Raw genomic sequence first — 15,450 nt, 5'->3', positions numbered from 1 at the left:
TGATGACTGACAGTGAGTTTAATGGATCAAACACAGTGCCTGGTGTGTTTGAATGAAACATCAACTTTGGGTACAAAATTTCACATTTTCCTAAATGAATTTGAACTGGGAAAATCCCTTTTTAGAACTGGAGAACACATTTTCCTTTGCAAACTAGAACTTGTGAGAACACTTTAGGATTGGAGAATATACAGTTATGAGTGGAAGATTTTCTGTTGAACTTTAGTGGACTCTGTCTTAGAACTACTTAATTGCCCTTCAGAGATTATTCAAAATATATTTCTCTCTCTTTTTTGCTTCTTTCACTGAAAACTATTGACTACTGTAACATATAACATGTTGGTGGTCTAACAATAAATTCCAGGAAGGTACCCTCATCACAGTAGTTGTTTTCATTAAATCAGATTGCCAAGAAATTAAAGGGCCGTGGAGACAAAACTCCATGATATTTTCTAAAGGGGGTTCTACAAGGAAAAGGTGCAGCTTAAAACAGGAAGAAGGTTTGTGTATACATGCTGTGTAAGGCTGTATAATTCCATCTTGGCTTCTATAATGCTTATTTTAGGTAAGGAAATAATGCAGTCACTGAAATTAGGCTGTAGATTTGGGATGTATAGCAGTCATAGGGTTCAATCCATACCTCACATCAAACTTTGTTCTTGGACAGCTTGAGAGAGTTTCCTTCTCTGATTCTGATCCAAACTGTGATTTGAAAAATCCTCTTTCCACATTGACTATCACAAGGAATGACTTTATGGAATTCAGCACATGAGTTTTAAGAATGCGTAGAATTGGGTGAAATTTCCAGGCATTTCAGCTGCTTCAGAAATATCCCACAAATTTGTATATGGTGGTGTGTTTTTTGTTTGGTTTGTGTGTGTGTGTGTGTGGAAGAGCCCAGGTTTAGGAATATTAAAAAAGGAATCTGGAGGAACTGGAGAACAAGCCCTATGAGGAGCGGCTTAAAGAGCTGGGCATGTTTAACCTGAAGAAGAGAAGGCTGAGAGGAAACATGATAGCCATGTATAAATATGTGAGAGGAAGTCATGGGGAGGAGGGAGCTAGCTTATTTTCTGCTGCCCTGGAGACTAGGATGCAGAACAGTGGCTTCAAACTACAAGAAAGGAGATTCCATCTTAACATTAGGAAGAGCTTCCTGACTGTGAGAGCTGTTCAGCAGTGGAACTCTCTGCCCTGGAGCGTGGTGGAGGCTCCTTCTTTGGAAGCTTTTAAACAGAGGCTGGATGGCCATCTGTCGGGAGTGCTTTGAATGCAATTTTCCTGCTTCTTGGCAGGAGGTTGGACTGGATGGCCCATGAGATCTCTTTCAACTCTTTGATTCTATGAATCTTTTTGCTTCTTAGGATTTTTTGCAGAGTTGGTAAAATCTGTATAAAAGTCGTATACACTGGTTCTCCAGAAAGAAACTTGTGACATTTCAGAAGATGAGCTTCAGGCATTTTGCAATAGACCAGAAAGTGGTAACAAGGGATTTGTTTTATCTGGTATGGTGATATAGGCACTATGTACATGTGCACTGTAGAGATATCCATAAGTGAAAAACTGCTAACACTTCAGAAGGGCAAATGATAGGATTAGGAAGATAAGATGGCTGAAACTGTTTTTGTGATTTCCTTCATTTGTCTTTGCTGAACTGATGACACAGAAATTAAAGAGACATTAAGTTCTTCTTCTTTGAGATAGTGAGCAAGTGATAGTTTATTGTGAATATATAAAACAGACCTGGTACTTACTGGGATGGAAATTGTGCAATTCTCCAGATGTTATTGGATATGAAGTCCCAACAACTGTACTAAGAATAGCCATTAATGAAGAGTACTGGTTGTTGTAACCCGGCAATATCTTAGTCAGCATGATTCCCAACTTACTATAAAATCGGGTTGCTCTTAAAAGGGATTTCCATTCCTTCTTTTGTGGGTGGTTTGCTGTGTTCTTTTTCGCATTACTGAGTTTGATGTATGTGCACACATGGACATAGAAATTAGAATAGTACTTTTGATGCAACTATAAATCATTGCTTGTTTATAAAACATTCCGAGTATTTGTTTCCCTAGTTTACTGTCAGAGAGAAAGGGAATTTATTTCAGGGCCAGAGGCCTAGCTGTTCACTGAACTTTTTCTGGGAGGGGAAGAAGTGACAAAACTGGTTCTTTCTCTTCCTTGTCTCCCACACCTAACTGTGCTCCAGGGGCAGTAACTTCTGCCAGTGAAAGCCTGCTCTAGTAGATTTTCCCATTTAGGAGCAGAATGTATTCTGTGGTGGCTCCTGAAAAGTGAAATTCCTTTCCCTTTGAGAGCAAAACATTAGTATTTTCCCATCTTTTCAAAGTCTGCTTATTTTGCAAATTTGGAGAAGTGTCATTGGTATTTGCCCCAAGCAAAACTGTTCTCTTAAATATTGTTTGTTCTTTTTCTTTTTGGTTTAAGTTCTGGTTCTATATCCACGGAACCAGTATCTGCAATTTCAGTTATCCAAAATATATCCTCTCTAATAATTTTCTATGTCCCCCAGCATGACTCTATGGTATTCTTGGACCAGATATCCTTCATTTCAATAGGGGTTGCTATTATATGTGTTTTCCCATGTCCACACAGAGTCTGGGAACATATTCCCCTTAGATACACTGTTCGTGCAATGTCTGTCAGTGTGTCAATCTATCTATATGCTATATATTATGTAACTTTTTAATGGGAACCACTTTGGAAGTATTAGTATTCTTTTTTGGTATTTGTTAAACATTTAAACAAGTAAAACCAATATACAGATAAACAAGCTACACAAAATTAACATTTTGGAAAACACATACACTCTTACATGCATATACATATGCTGTAACCTAAAGTACTAAACAGTGTTCATCACTGATATAAAAATGGAGAATAAGTATCGTATTTTTGACATACACAATAAATAGATGAAATATCCCCATTAAGGCAAGATAACTTAAAAAATAGTATTAGTAGTAACACCATAACCGGCAATTAAACATCAAGTTTCAGAGTGGGCCTAAATACCCTGAAGGCACCAGATTCTGTCTGATTTTGGAAGCTAAGCAGAGTCAGTCCTGGTTAATGCTTAGATGGCAGATCAAAACAAGTACTAGGAATTGTAGGCTACGCTTTAGATGAATCAACTGGTAGATCACCTCTGAATATTCTTTGCTTAAGAAAATACTATTTCTATAAGCTGACAAGCAACCTGAAGGCACATACTTAAACTACATCTTCCTCTGATCAGTATGTATTGTACTAAGTAAAAATTAAATACCACTTTTTCAAACATTTTATTACCAGTGTTTAGCTGTGTATTTTATTCATGACAATACAGGACTACATCTTGTTTCAGGGGGATCTCATCCAACTATTATTCTATTATTCCATTGCCTCTGAGATCATCCAATAATACACATACACACGTATTATTAATACATATATGTATGTGTTATTATGCTCTATATAAATAGAGAGAGAGAGACAGAGCATAATTAGGAATCTGAATTTTAGTGTACATCAGCAGTGTTAAGTATCAGTTTTCGCTAAGGATCATAATTTCGTATTTACTCGAATCTAGTGTGCCATTGAATGTAATGGGCACCTCAATTTTCAAAACCCTGAAACAAAAAACATATTTGCTGGTAAATGTAATGCACAGCTGCAAAAAGTTCACTCTTTGAAATTTGGCTAGAAAATATGTCCATTACACTTGCTACCTTCTTTCACTGCTATGGTTCAATGCTATGGATTCATTTATTATTATTATTATTATTATTATTATTATTATTATTATTAAACTTTATTTGTACCCCGCTAGCATCTCCCGAAGGATTCGATGCGGCTTACACAGGCCGAGGCCTCAACACATAACATAGCAATACAAACTAGGCAAATCAAACAATTAAAAACAGGATAAAGCAGATAAACAACAGGCAAAAGCAATACACTAAAACACAATAAAAACTGGGCCAGGCCAAAGTAATGGCTACAAGAATTAAAAGTGCTGATGTGACAGGAGGTGTATATGAGGCTTCTAGGTCAAGTGCGATGTGCAGCAGTCATTGGTTCTGATAAGGTGCTTATGGGACTTGGTAGTGGAGATTTCCTAATCTGGGAAGGCGCATCGGAAAAGCCAAGTCTTCAAGTTCTTTCTGAAGACTGCCAGTGTGGGGGCCTGTCTAAGGTCTTTGGGGAGGGTGTTCCAGAGTCTGGGGGCCACCACGGAAAAGGCCTTGTCCCGCGTCCCCACCAAGCGCGCTTGCGACGCAGGTGGGATCACGAGCAGGGCCTCTCCAGATGACCGAAGTGAGCATGTGGGTTCGTAGATGGAAATGCGGTCACGCAGGTAAGCTGGTCCCAAACCGTTCAGGGCTTTGTAGGTAAGCACCTGCACCTTAAATTGAGCTCGGAATATAAACGGCAGCTAGTGGAGCTCCTTGAACAGGAGGGTTGACCTCTCTCTGTAAGGGGCCCCAGTTAACATCCTGGCTGCTGATCGTTGGACCAGTTGGAACTTCTGAGCTGTCTTCAAGGGCAGCCCCACGTAGAGCGCATTGCAGTAGTCCAGTCTGGAGGTGACCAAGGCATGGACCACTCCGGCCAGATCTGCCTTCGCAAGGTACGGTCGCAGTTGGCGCACGAGTCTCAATTGTGCGAAAGCCCTCCCAGACACCGCCAACGCCTGAGCCTCAAGCGTAAGCGATGAATCCAGGAGGACTCCCAAACTGCGGACCTGTGGCTTCAGGGGGAGTGTAACCCCGTCCAGCACAGGTTGCCACCCTATACCACGGTCAGGTTTTCGATCGACCAGAAGGACCTCTGTCTTATCGGGATTGATCTTCAGCTTGTTCCTCCTCATCCAGATAGACACAGCGGCCAGGCACTTGTCCAGCACCCGAGAGGCCTCCTTGGAGTTAGGTGGAAAGGAGTAGTAGAGCTGTGTGTCATCTGCATAGAGGTGGCACCTAGCTCCAAAACTCCGGATGACCTCTCCCAGCGGTTTCATGTAGATGTTGAAAAGCATGGGAGACAGAATAGAGCCTTGCGGGACCCCACAGGTCAAAGGCCAGGGGTCCGAGCAGGCGTCTCCCAGCTTCACCATCTGGGATCGACCCTCCAGGAAGGACCGGAGCCACGACAGAACCGTGCCCCCGTGACCCATCCCAGAGAGTCGTCCCAGAAGGATACCATGATCGATGGTATCGAAAGCCGCTGAGATGTCCAAGAGAACTAACAGAGTCACACTCCCCCTGTCCAGCTCTCTACGGAGGTCATCCACCAAGGCGACCAAGGCTGTCTTGGTACCATGGCCAGGCCTGAAACCGGACTGTGACTGATCTAAGTAGTTGATGTCATCTAAAAAGGCCTGGAGCTCCAGCACCTTACCCAAAAAAGGAAGGACCATCTTAATTTGTCCTCCACCCCTGCGGAGGTTTAAGGTTGCAGAGAGTCTAAAACTGACCAGATAGTGATCAGACCATGACACAGGAAGGATGTTTTGATCTTCCACTCTGATCATTCCACTGTCCGCCACAAAAACTAGGTCGAGTGTGTGTCCAACCTGATGGGTAGGGCCAGATATGATTTGTGATAGCCCCATGGTCGTCATGGCAGCCATGAAATCCTGAGCTGCACCAGTCAAGGAGGTCTAAGCATGGATGTTAAAGTCTCCCAGCACAACCAGGCGCTGGGAGACCAAGGCCAAATTGGAGACCACCTCTGCTAGCTCAGTCAGGGAAACTACTGGGTCGCGGGGTGGGCGGTACACCAGCAGAAACCCCACGCTATCACGGTTCCCCACCCTCAGGTGGACACACTCAAACCCAGATGCTTGCGGAACAGAGCATCTGGCCATGGCGATGGATTGCCGGTAGACAACTGCGACCCCTCCTCCCTGCCCCCCCCCCCCCAGCCTGGCTTGCTGATGCACTCCGAAACCCGGTGGGCACAGCTGAGTGAGATTTACTCCCCCCAGCTCGTCCAACCAGGTCTCGGTAATGCAAGCCAGATCCGCCCCCCCCCATCCAGGATCAAGTCCTGAATGGTAGCGGTCTTACCATTGACGGATCTGGCATTAATCAGCAAGACCTTAAGGCTGAGAGGACTGCAATGGGGCCTACCATTTCCTACCTTCTCCAGGGTCGCAATTACTCTGTTGCGCTTCTACCTGGGATGTAGTAGTTTACAAGGTGGGGGTAGTAGTTTACAAGGTCTTCAGCCTTCTCTGCCAAAAATGCTGGTGCCTCACCAAACAACAATTCCCAGGATTACATAGTACTGAGTCGTGTCAAACTGCATTAATGTGCAACACCTTCCCTTCTGGATTGTGGCTCTTTCATCTCTGAGGCTTTTCTTCCTCATTTTCTTTACTTCTCACATTGGTACCTCATTTCCCCCTTTCCCCTTGCACATATGACCACCTCAGATTTAGTTTATTATTTTGGCTCTTGTGTGTGTGTGTGTGTGTGTGTATCTGTACACACACATGCATCTGTGTGGGAGACAGAATGAGAGACAATAAGCACATGTGCATAGATAAACGTTCCTTGGGCAGGAAAAAGCAAGGAGGCTGTGTTGGGAGATGAGCAGAATGTGCTGGAAGGGCTGGCCCCTCGAGGTGATACTGGTGTTTCCTCTCTCAACTTATCCAGGGGTCATATCATAGCTAATAAGTTTGGCCCCCAAACTTCCTTCAACATATATATAAGCATATGCTGTATTTCTAGGCTACTTACAGCCTTTTCCCTGAATCTTTCCTACCCGAAGAGAGATTTACTTTAGTAAGATCCATTGTGTTATGTACTTGATCCATAAGGTCCATCAGTTGGAGCCATTACCAAGATGGTAACTCAGGAGATGGAGCTAATTATTTACTTCTCCCTATGAGCACTAGGATAAATGATGTATATAAATCTGTAATCAGGAATTCTAACAGTCCAATTTAGAACTATAATGATTATGATTAAACTTCTGAGCTGGAAACCCTTGCCAACTTATGGAAAATCACTCAGATATTTTCCAGTACATTTCCAAATATCACCTGCATACACTATACATTTTTGGTAAAGGTATTTGTGTGAGTGGTTAACATGTATATTTTTTTACAACTATCTCTTCTGTTTCCCTGATAGAGAAGATAGATTATTTAGGATTACATCTACATCTCGTTTACAGTTGTGAACAAGATAGTTTCTGTAGGTTTGTTCTTAAGCTGAATTTGTATGTAAGTCGGAACAGGTACATTTTAAAAGTGAAACTTCAGCTAAAAGCATATACAGTGTTCCCTCACAGCTTCATGGTTCACTAACTGCAGACTCGCTGTTTCACAGCTTTTTAAATATATATATATATATAAGTAGTGAGGGAACACTGTATATAACAGACCTAAGTTGCAGAGTTACTCACAGACTTCTTCCTCTGGGGCTGGAGTGGGCTGCCGAAGCAGCTTCCTCTGGGGCCAAAGAGGCAGCTTCTGCCAGGACCAGAGAGGGCCGCCAAGGCAGCTTCCGCCGGTGTGAGAGCCCCATGCCAGTGGGGAAGCAGGGAGGGAGGGAAAAGGGTGGCTCCAGCAAGGGAATGGGGGAAGGAAGGAGGAAGTGAGGGGGAAAGAGGAGAGGAAGAGCGAGAGAGAAGGGAGAGAGAAAAGAGGGCGGAGCTATACTATACATATACAGTATAGCATTCCTACATCATGGTTTTTCATTTAGTGTGGGGGTTCCTGGAACGGAACCACCGCGATAGGTGAGGGAACACTGTATATTGTTTCTCATTTTAGCGGTAGTCTTAATGATCTGGTTTACATTTGAATTCCTTCATCACTCTTGAGCACATGCTCATGGTTTTACTGATTTAATACTGCTTGTCAACTTCATTAGAATTCACTTCTCCATAATTTTAGGACTGTTTTGCAAATCAGAACATGTATCTCTGGAACCCATATGTTTGTCCTCTTCAATAGTGAAGCTCAGTGCAACTAACAGTCAGTATTGCCATTTTCTACTTCTTGCTGAACTTGTGCAGAGCTTTTTGATGTGATGTTCCATTCCTGTTAATTGTATTCTTTTCTGTCCTGTTGTTCATATACTTTTTGAATTTCTTTTGGGGAAAAATCCTTCCTGAAATCTTTGGCCCAAGGATTTTGATTCACTTAATTTGGATAAATTAAATTCAGCTTGTGGGAGTTGAAAAATAATGACCCCTGTGGTGTGTCTGTTCTATAGATACATTTTTGCTTCTATTTAGGATTCCATACATGCTAATTGAATTCAAATCCATTCTCCTGCCTTGGTTTGCTTGTCACACAGTAGGCCTGACTGGCAGCCTTTCTTCACCAAAGAAAGGCAGGAGTATTTGGCCTCTCATGTGTCAAGACTAATGCTGCAGTTCAGAGTCCAAACTTTGTACTTGGTGGGGAATGCATGGAAGGATTAAGCATTCCTTCTCTGTACTCTGCCCAGAATAAAAAGGATTGTACAGTGAAATGGAGAATTTGTAAGAGGGAGACTTATCCCCTGGGGAAATAAAATAGATGGGAGCAAATTTCCCCATGAGCAGGAGAGGGCTAGGTGCAGATGCAGACTGTACAGAAAAATGCAGTAGTATGAGTTATCCTTTATTTTCTAGTTTCATCAAGGAGCGTTCCAAGGTCAACGCACTTCCCATGAAGAATAAGAAGGCTAGCAGTTTTCATGAGTTTGCTCGTGACACCAGTGATGCCTGGGATATTGGGGATGATGAAGATGAGGACTTCTCATCTTTCCAGACTTTGAACTCTAAGGTGGCCAAGGCCACAGCAGCACAGGTGCTGGAAAACCACAGCAGACTACGTGTGAAACCAGAATGGCCTCAGGCAGCTCTTAGTGAAACTCCAACGAACTGTAAAGTCATCAAGTCCAGTAGTGATGCCCATATATCCAGAACGCCTGGTAAGAACCCTCCTACTCTGTACAACCAATAGCTTTTTTAGAAATCTCTGGCTCCTGCCATTCTGTACATATGTCACATTTGAAGCTAACTTCAGAATAGAAACTTGGGATTTAGCAAAGATTTCTTTCTCCTGTGGATTCAGTAGTACTTTTGAATATATGCAGTCAGTGTTTGGTTTGATCTTAAAAGGGGGAGATAAGATATTCTCATGGCAAGACTTTAATTGTCACATTTCTCCTTGTTTTGCTCTTTGTTTAGTGGAAGTAGAACAAATTTATGTAAACCAGTACATGTTTTCTCATTCAAGGACATTGTTGGTAGGGTGCTGGGTTATATGAATCCTTGATCTGATTCAGTGGCATTCTTACTCAGCTGATGGTGTTTGGCATTTCTTGCCACAGAATTTAAACTGTTTAAGTAGACTTTGCAGCCCATGTCAACCAAGTAGGCAAGTCTTGATATGTTCCTATGAAATGATGTTGTCAAGTGATCTTGTGTGTCAGTGTCCATAATTTTGTGGTAATTTCAGACCCAGTTGTTGTATCAAGACTTTTGACATGATTGAGCCATGCTTTCAGTGATGTCCTGTGGTTATAAATCCATATGGATAGATTAGGGGAAGAGGTTAAGCTTGATTTTTGGGGGAAAATATAAGGGCTTTTCCCAGGTATTTTTTAATATTGTATATAAATGGCAAACAAAAAGTAACAATAAAGTACAAATAGTAAGGTAGCAAACAGAAACTGTACAATTCTAACATCTCAACCCTTACTTTCCTTCCCCATACCCATGAACCCACCACTTAAGACTTATGATACTACTCAATATAAATCTTATTCCTATTAAAAACCTACCCTTGTATCTGTTTAATAAATTCCCCTTGTGGCTACTTTACAGTCTACAATTGTCTTTCTTTCCAAATATCAGCCTCCATTTTTTAGCAAATTCTTCATAGTTTCCTCTTCTAATACCATTTTTAGCTTAGCCATTTTAGTATATTCTAATAGTTTTTGGCTAGGGTTTTTTTAAAAATATCATTCAATTAGATATGGAACTAGCTGAGGCAGTACAGACATGTCCTTTTTGTGCTAGTGTTGTTGCAACAGTGAAAGCATATTCTACTTTCAGGCTCTGACAAATCATCGTCCCTATCTAAGGCCCATTCTACACTGCCATATAAAATCCAGATTATCTGCTTTGAACTGGATTACATTGCAATTTAGAAGGGACAAAAGATGATATCAGAGCTCATTGGCTGACCACCAGATGGCATTAGAGTCTGTATATCCCTCTGTTTCTTAATACTGAGATATAGAGACACTTGGGGTTGTAAACTGTCTCTTTATTTCTTGCCATACTACTTCATCAAACTAGAGAATAAATCCACTTAAAATCTGGTTTCTGCCTCCTACAGAATTCTGGGGTTTGTAGTTTAGTGAAGCTGTTAAAGGCTCCCTCTAAACTACAAATCCCAGAATTCTGCAGGAGGCAGCAACCAGATTTAAAGTGGATTCATTCTCTAGTGTGATGAGGCCCAGAATAGATTACTGAGTTTGCTGTTCAGTATATTGAAAGGAAGGAAGAGGGCATGAAAATTGGAGAGGGAGAAGGAAAGCAGTGATAGCTTGGTCATGTCTGTGGTTGATGGAAAGACCAGGTGATCTCAGTCAACAAAAGAGTTATTATAGCCGTGTATGGTACTCTCTGAATAATGGCTATTACTAAAGTGTGACACCCCGCATTCAGCAGCATACTCATTAGTGAAGACTTCCAGGTCATTTCTTTTCCATCCTGAAGTGAGGCAGAGCAGTTAGCCAAATAGGAGTGAGCAATTTACTGGTTTATATAGTCCTGGCTTAAAGTTACACTTGTGCTTTCAAAATATCAACAAGGTGGGTAAAAATTCAACAGATATACCTTCTGCCATCATATTGAGAAGGGAGAGAGAATTTACAGGTATGGAGACTTACTCTGCCATGCATGTGGACACTTTCTGGAATTTGATATTCTGAATGCATGAAGAAGACAAAGAAATATGTTGTCCAGTATGCTCTTAGTCTGATAGAGTCCTTTAAACTCTTTTAGAAGATGTCTGCACACGCAACCCCCTCCACAAACAACAGTCACTACCACTCCGACCCATCATTCCACTTGTTGCTCGCATCTCTGACCAAAATGCTTCAGGAGCTCCTCCCATGACAGTGCGTGAAAAAACTCGCTTGGAGAAGTTCCGGCAGCTTCTTTCCAGCACCAACACAGATCTAGGTGAGTCTGCTTTGGGAAACTAAGAAATTTCTGGTGCCTTGTTTGTTTCAGAACTACCACCAGAGAAAGGCACATTCCCCATTGGTATCTTTCTCCTGTTTAGAAGCGGGTGTGTTGAAAACAGAATGGAGCTATAAGAAAGTATCCAAATATCCAGTAGCCAGTTGCCTGAGTCATTGATAAGCAGCCTTGGCTAATCTGAGGGCCAGTGTGGAATAGTGGTCTGAATATTGGACTAGGACTCAGGAATTCATACTTAGCCATAGAAAGGCACTGGGTGACCTGGGGCAAGCCACATACTCTCAACTTCAGAACAAGGCCATAACAAAACACTTTCTGAACAAAACTTTTAAAAATACTGCTACAGATTCTCCCTAGTGCAGTGGTGGCGACCCTATGGCCCACTCACCCTCCTGCTTGCTTGTTTGCCCCCCCCCCCAGCACCCCCAAGTGCCCAATCCCTCAGGTTTGGGCACTCACTGTCTAAAAGGTTCATCATCACTGCCCTAGGGTCTCCATATGTTGGAGATATCCTCAAGGCACACCACAACAACAACAACCTTCCACAATCTGTCAGAAATTGCTGTAATCTCCACGCAGCCTTACTACCTCTCATTATTGAAATTCAGTGACAGAAAACATGCTTTCAGCTTAATCTTCTCTTGTGTACTTGTCTTCACATTAAAATAAAGAGTTAATGGGAGACATTCCATGTTCTAAAGGAGAATTACAACTTCAGAAAAGCAGTTCACCTTATTTTAATGATAAAATTCTGTTTCTTCTTTACTCCGCTATGATGACGCTGCCAGCCTTTGCCAGGAGTGACAAAACAGGCTGGGGGGGGGGGGGGCACAGAGAGCCATATGTTGCTGTGTTGTCCTCTTTTGACCTAAATTATACTTTTCTGACCCACTGCCCTCTAGACATGATAGCTACAACCCCCATAAGCTCCAGCCAGCATGGATTCTTTTGCTATTTCTAACACATCTGGAAGGCACCAGATTGAGGATGCATGGTTTAAAGGATAAAGCAATACAGCTCTGCATCTGTTGAAATCAGTTCACAGTACTCTCAGCTGAATTTAATATAGATTAAAATTATTTTGTTATATAACAATTCAATGCAAATATAATTAAAAACCAAAAATACTAAAGCACCCCTCTTGTCATCAAAACCTGTACATTCAAAGATTTTTTTTCATGGCCTTAGAATTTTGGAGAAGTTTCCTCACCCACCAGAATATTGTATGTGAAGACACTTGCCACTATTTATTTGCAGATGAATTGAGGAAATGTAGCTGGCCTGGTGTTCCCAGAGAAGTCCGTCCTGTGACATGGCGACTTTTATCAGTAAGTGCAGTATCTCTCTGAGCTGAAGTACTTTGTATGTGTGCTCCCTACATATGGAAAGTGTATGTGTATATGGATATGAACAAGAGGAATAACTGTAATGGTTGCCTCTCTTTCTATTTGACATCCTTAATTTTTTTAATACCTGAAGTCCTTTAATGGAAGAGAGAAATGTCACTCCTATAGTGTAACCCAGGAGTATATTATATTTTAAAACTAGAAACTTAAAAATAGAAATTGTTCATATATTGTGCCATTGATACTTGAAAAATGCTAGGGTGGAGCAGTGAACGAGAGTTGGTCCAACATAATCATATACCAAAGCCCCAGAATATCATTTCAAAAGCATGTTATTACTAGGCTTGTCGGATTCAACCAAAGGTACTCTCATACCTTTAAGAATGTACTTCAATTGTAGATTCTGTCAGGTGCAAGTTTTTCCATCACAATCACTTGAGTTAGAAAAACTGAATTTGCAATACTTGGGTATTTTGCACAATTCTTACTGGCTTTCAACTTTTCTGAAGTTGAATGCAGCTACTCTAGTTTACTCTTACTCCTGTAAGAGTACTCTTACAGCAGCAGTAAATACTACTGCAGCAGCAGTAAATAGAGAGGAAATGGAGCGTTGCATAACATTGAACAAAGCAGAGAAGAGTAAAATTCTTGCCTTTCTCTTCTCTTATAGGGTTACCTTCCTGCCAGTATGGAGCGGAGGAAACTGACCTTGCAGCGCAAGCGAGAAGAATATTTTGGTTTCATTGAGCAGTATTATGACTCTAGAAATGAGGAGCATCATCAAGATACATACCGACAGGTACATAAAATTTATTTCCTGGTGCATGAAGTTTATGTTATATAGCAACCTGGGTTATTTTAAGGATTCATGACATGATGCCTTAGATATTTGCACTACTAGAGACCTTCTGTAGTTCTGTTCATATGTCTGCCTCCTATCATGTCAGGTCCATTTTGCACAGTCTTGATAATAGCATGACAGAAAAGTTGATTTGTATTAGCTGCCTGAAATGAGCAGATATGACACTTGACCTGACCAAGTCAACTTACCATAGGAGTGAAGTATTCTAAAAATAAGTCACATCCTTGGTTGTCCTAAAGTTGTTTTCTCAGGCCTCTCTCTTGTTCCAGTTACCATAAGCCCAAGTTGTATTGGAAGAATAATGATTAATAGACTGTTATGTTTATGTTGGCTTTCATATTGAAATACTCTTTATGTATATTTGAACAAGTAAATGCTTCTTGTTGGAAGGGTAATTGTTCTACAAGACAATATTGCTCACAAGAGCTGGAGGAAAGACGTCTGTTCAGCCGGCCATGGTAACTCCGCCCCCCCCCCCCCGAAAAAGGAAATGGCAAAAGTCTTCCTTGTTCATGAAAATCCAATGAAATTTGTTGGATTGCCGTAAGTGAACATGCAACTTGAAGGCACATACACACTTTCAGTCATAGTGCTGCTGTCACACAGACTATGGTAAAACATCCTCTTTATGTTGAAATTGTGAGCAGATGATATTAGCAGCCCTTAATTTTCATTATTTGAAATATAAATATATATTTTTTCAGATCCATATAGACATTCCACGGACGAATCCCCTCATCCCTCTGTTCCAGCAGCCATTAGTTCAAGAGGTGAGAAGAGGTTTGCTTTTCTTTGTAGCCTTTTTTTTTTTTTTTTTTTTTTGCAGTTTAATATTCTAGGCTATATTGGTGGCCAAGGAAAGCTTGGCAAGAATCCATAGCAGTAATATTCTTCCCTGGTCAGCTGTTTTCTGCTGTATCCCAAGAACTGTTCTGCTAGACTGGGAAATCTCTTATGGTTTGAATGCAGATGACAACATTATCTGCTTTCCACCCAGTAATAAATGTTGAGTGCAGAAACTCAGATGAGATATGTACAAAGAGGTTTATTTTGGAGGAGCAGGCATAGTTTGTATGCTTTGTTTTTTAATCCTTCACTGGTACAAGAAATGCTGCTGTTTCCTACAAGATTCACATTATCTTGAAAGGCCAAAACTAGATGTTAGAACATGCATGCATTTAATCAGGGAGAAAATAGTCATAGGTTACTTTTTTGTTCCATATCTTATTATGCAAAATGTGTGATACAATAACAAGTTATGTTTCCTTGTTCCCCCAATTTCATTGACTATTGCATGTGGAGACAGAAACACTCATGACACATTGATAGCTCATTGCATATCATCTTTTGCTAGATGTTGAAGAGAAGACAAAAGGCAGAGCTGAATGGTGGGGTGGGGTATTTTCTGCAATGCATTCACACTAATGACCGTCTACATTGAATAAGAAACCATATTCTTCTTAACTTATACTCACATTAAAATAAATGTAAAAAAACTGAAATAGAAATAAAAAAATGAGCAGGTAAAATGAAGAGCAATGGATACTACTACCTTAAACATTCTTTTGAGCTCAGAGTGTGCTGACATTTTACTTCAGAGTTACAGGTAGTCACCAGGTTACAAACCTCTCATAGTTAAAAACAGGGGTGAGACTACAGGGAGAGAAATCTACCGCTAAGAAGGGAAATTCATTCCTGAAAAAGTTAATGGGGAAAATATATCTCAACTGAAGCTTTTTCACCATTCCTTATTTTCATTGGAACAGAGCCACCAATGGCACAGTGGGTTAAACCCTAGTGCCGGCAGGACTGAAGACCGACAGGTTGCAGGTTCGAATCCGGGGAGAACACGGATGAGCTCACTCTGTCAGCTCCAGCTCCCCACGCAGGGACATGAGAGAAGCCACCTACAAGGATGGTAAAACATCAAAACATCCGGGCATCCCCTGGACAATATCCTTGCAGATGGCCAATTCTCTCACACCAGAAACAACAAGTCAAATTTTTCAAAATCCA

At 41.3% G+C, this 15,450-nt stretch overlaps 1 protein-coding gene across 4 annotated transcripts in view; it reads left to right on the top strand.

Moving 5' to 3' along the window:
* The window catches only part of TBC1D22B (TBC1 domain family member 22B), a 50,494-nt gene that overhangs the window by 8,459 nt on the left and 26,585 nt on the right, over positions 1 to 15,450 (top strand). For 2 of the 4 annotated variants that reach the window (XM_060773170.2, XM_067467982.1), the window contains 5 exons: positions 8,638 to 8,939; positions 11,026 to 11,205; positions 12,484 to 12,554; positions 13,243 to 13,371; positions 14,139 to 14,204. In XM_060773170.2, the coding sequence (XP_060629153.1) occupies positions 8,638 to 8,939; positions 11,026 to 11,205; positions 12,484 to 12,554; positions 13,243 to 13,371; positions 14,139 to 14,204 (748 nt within the window). The remainder of the gene's footprint in view (positions 1 to 8,637; positions 8,940 to 11,025; positions 11,206 to 12,483; positions 12,555 to 13,242; positions 13,372 to 14,138; positions 14,205 to 15,450) is intronic. The other 2 variants (XM_067467981.1, XM_067467983.1) reach the window with 2 other exon arrangements.

Source organism: Anolis sagrei, chromosome 4 (genome assembly GCF_037176765.1).
Source record: "Anolis sagrei isolate rAnoSag1 chromosome 4, rAnoSag1.mat, whole genome shotgun sequence".
NCBI lineage: Eukaryota > Metazoa > Chordata > Lepidosauria > Squamata > Dactyloidae > Anolis > Anolis sagrei.
Note: the sequence above shows the minus strand (reverse complement) of the source record. Positions and strands in the feature narration are given on the sequence as shown.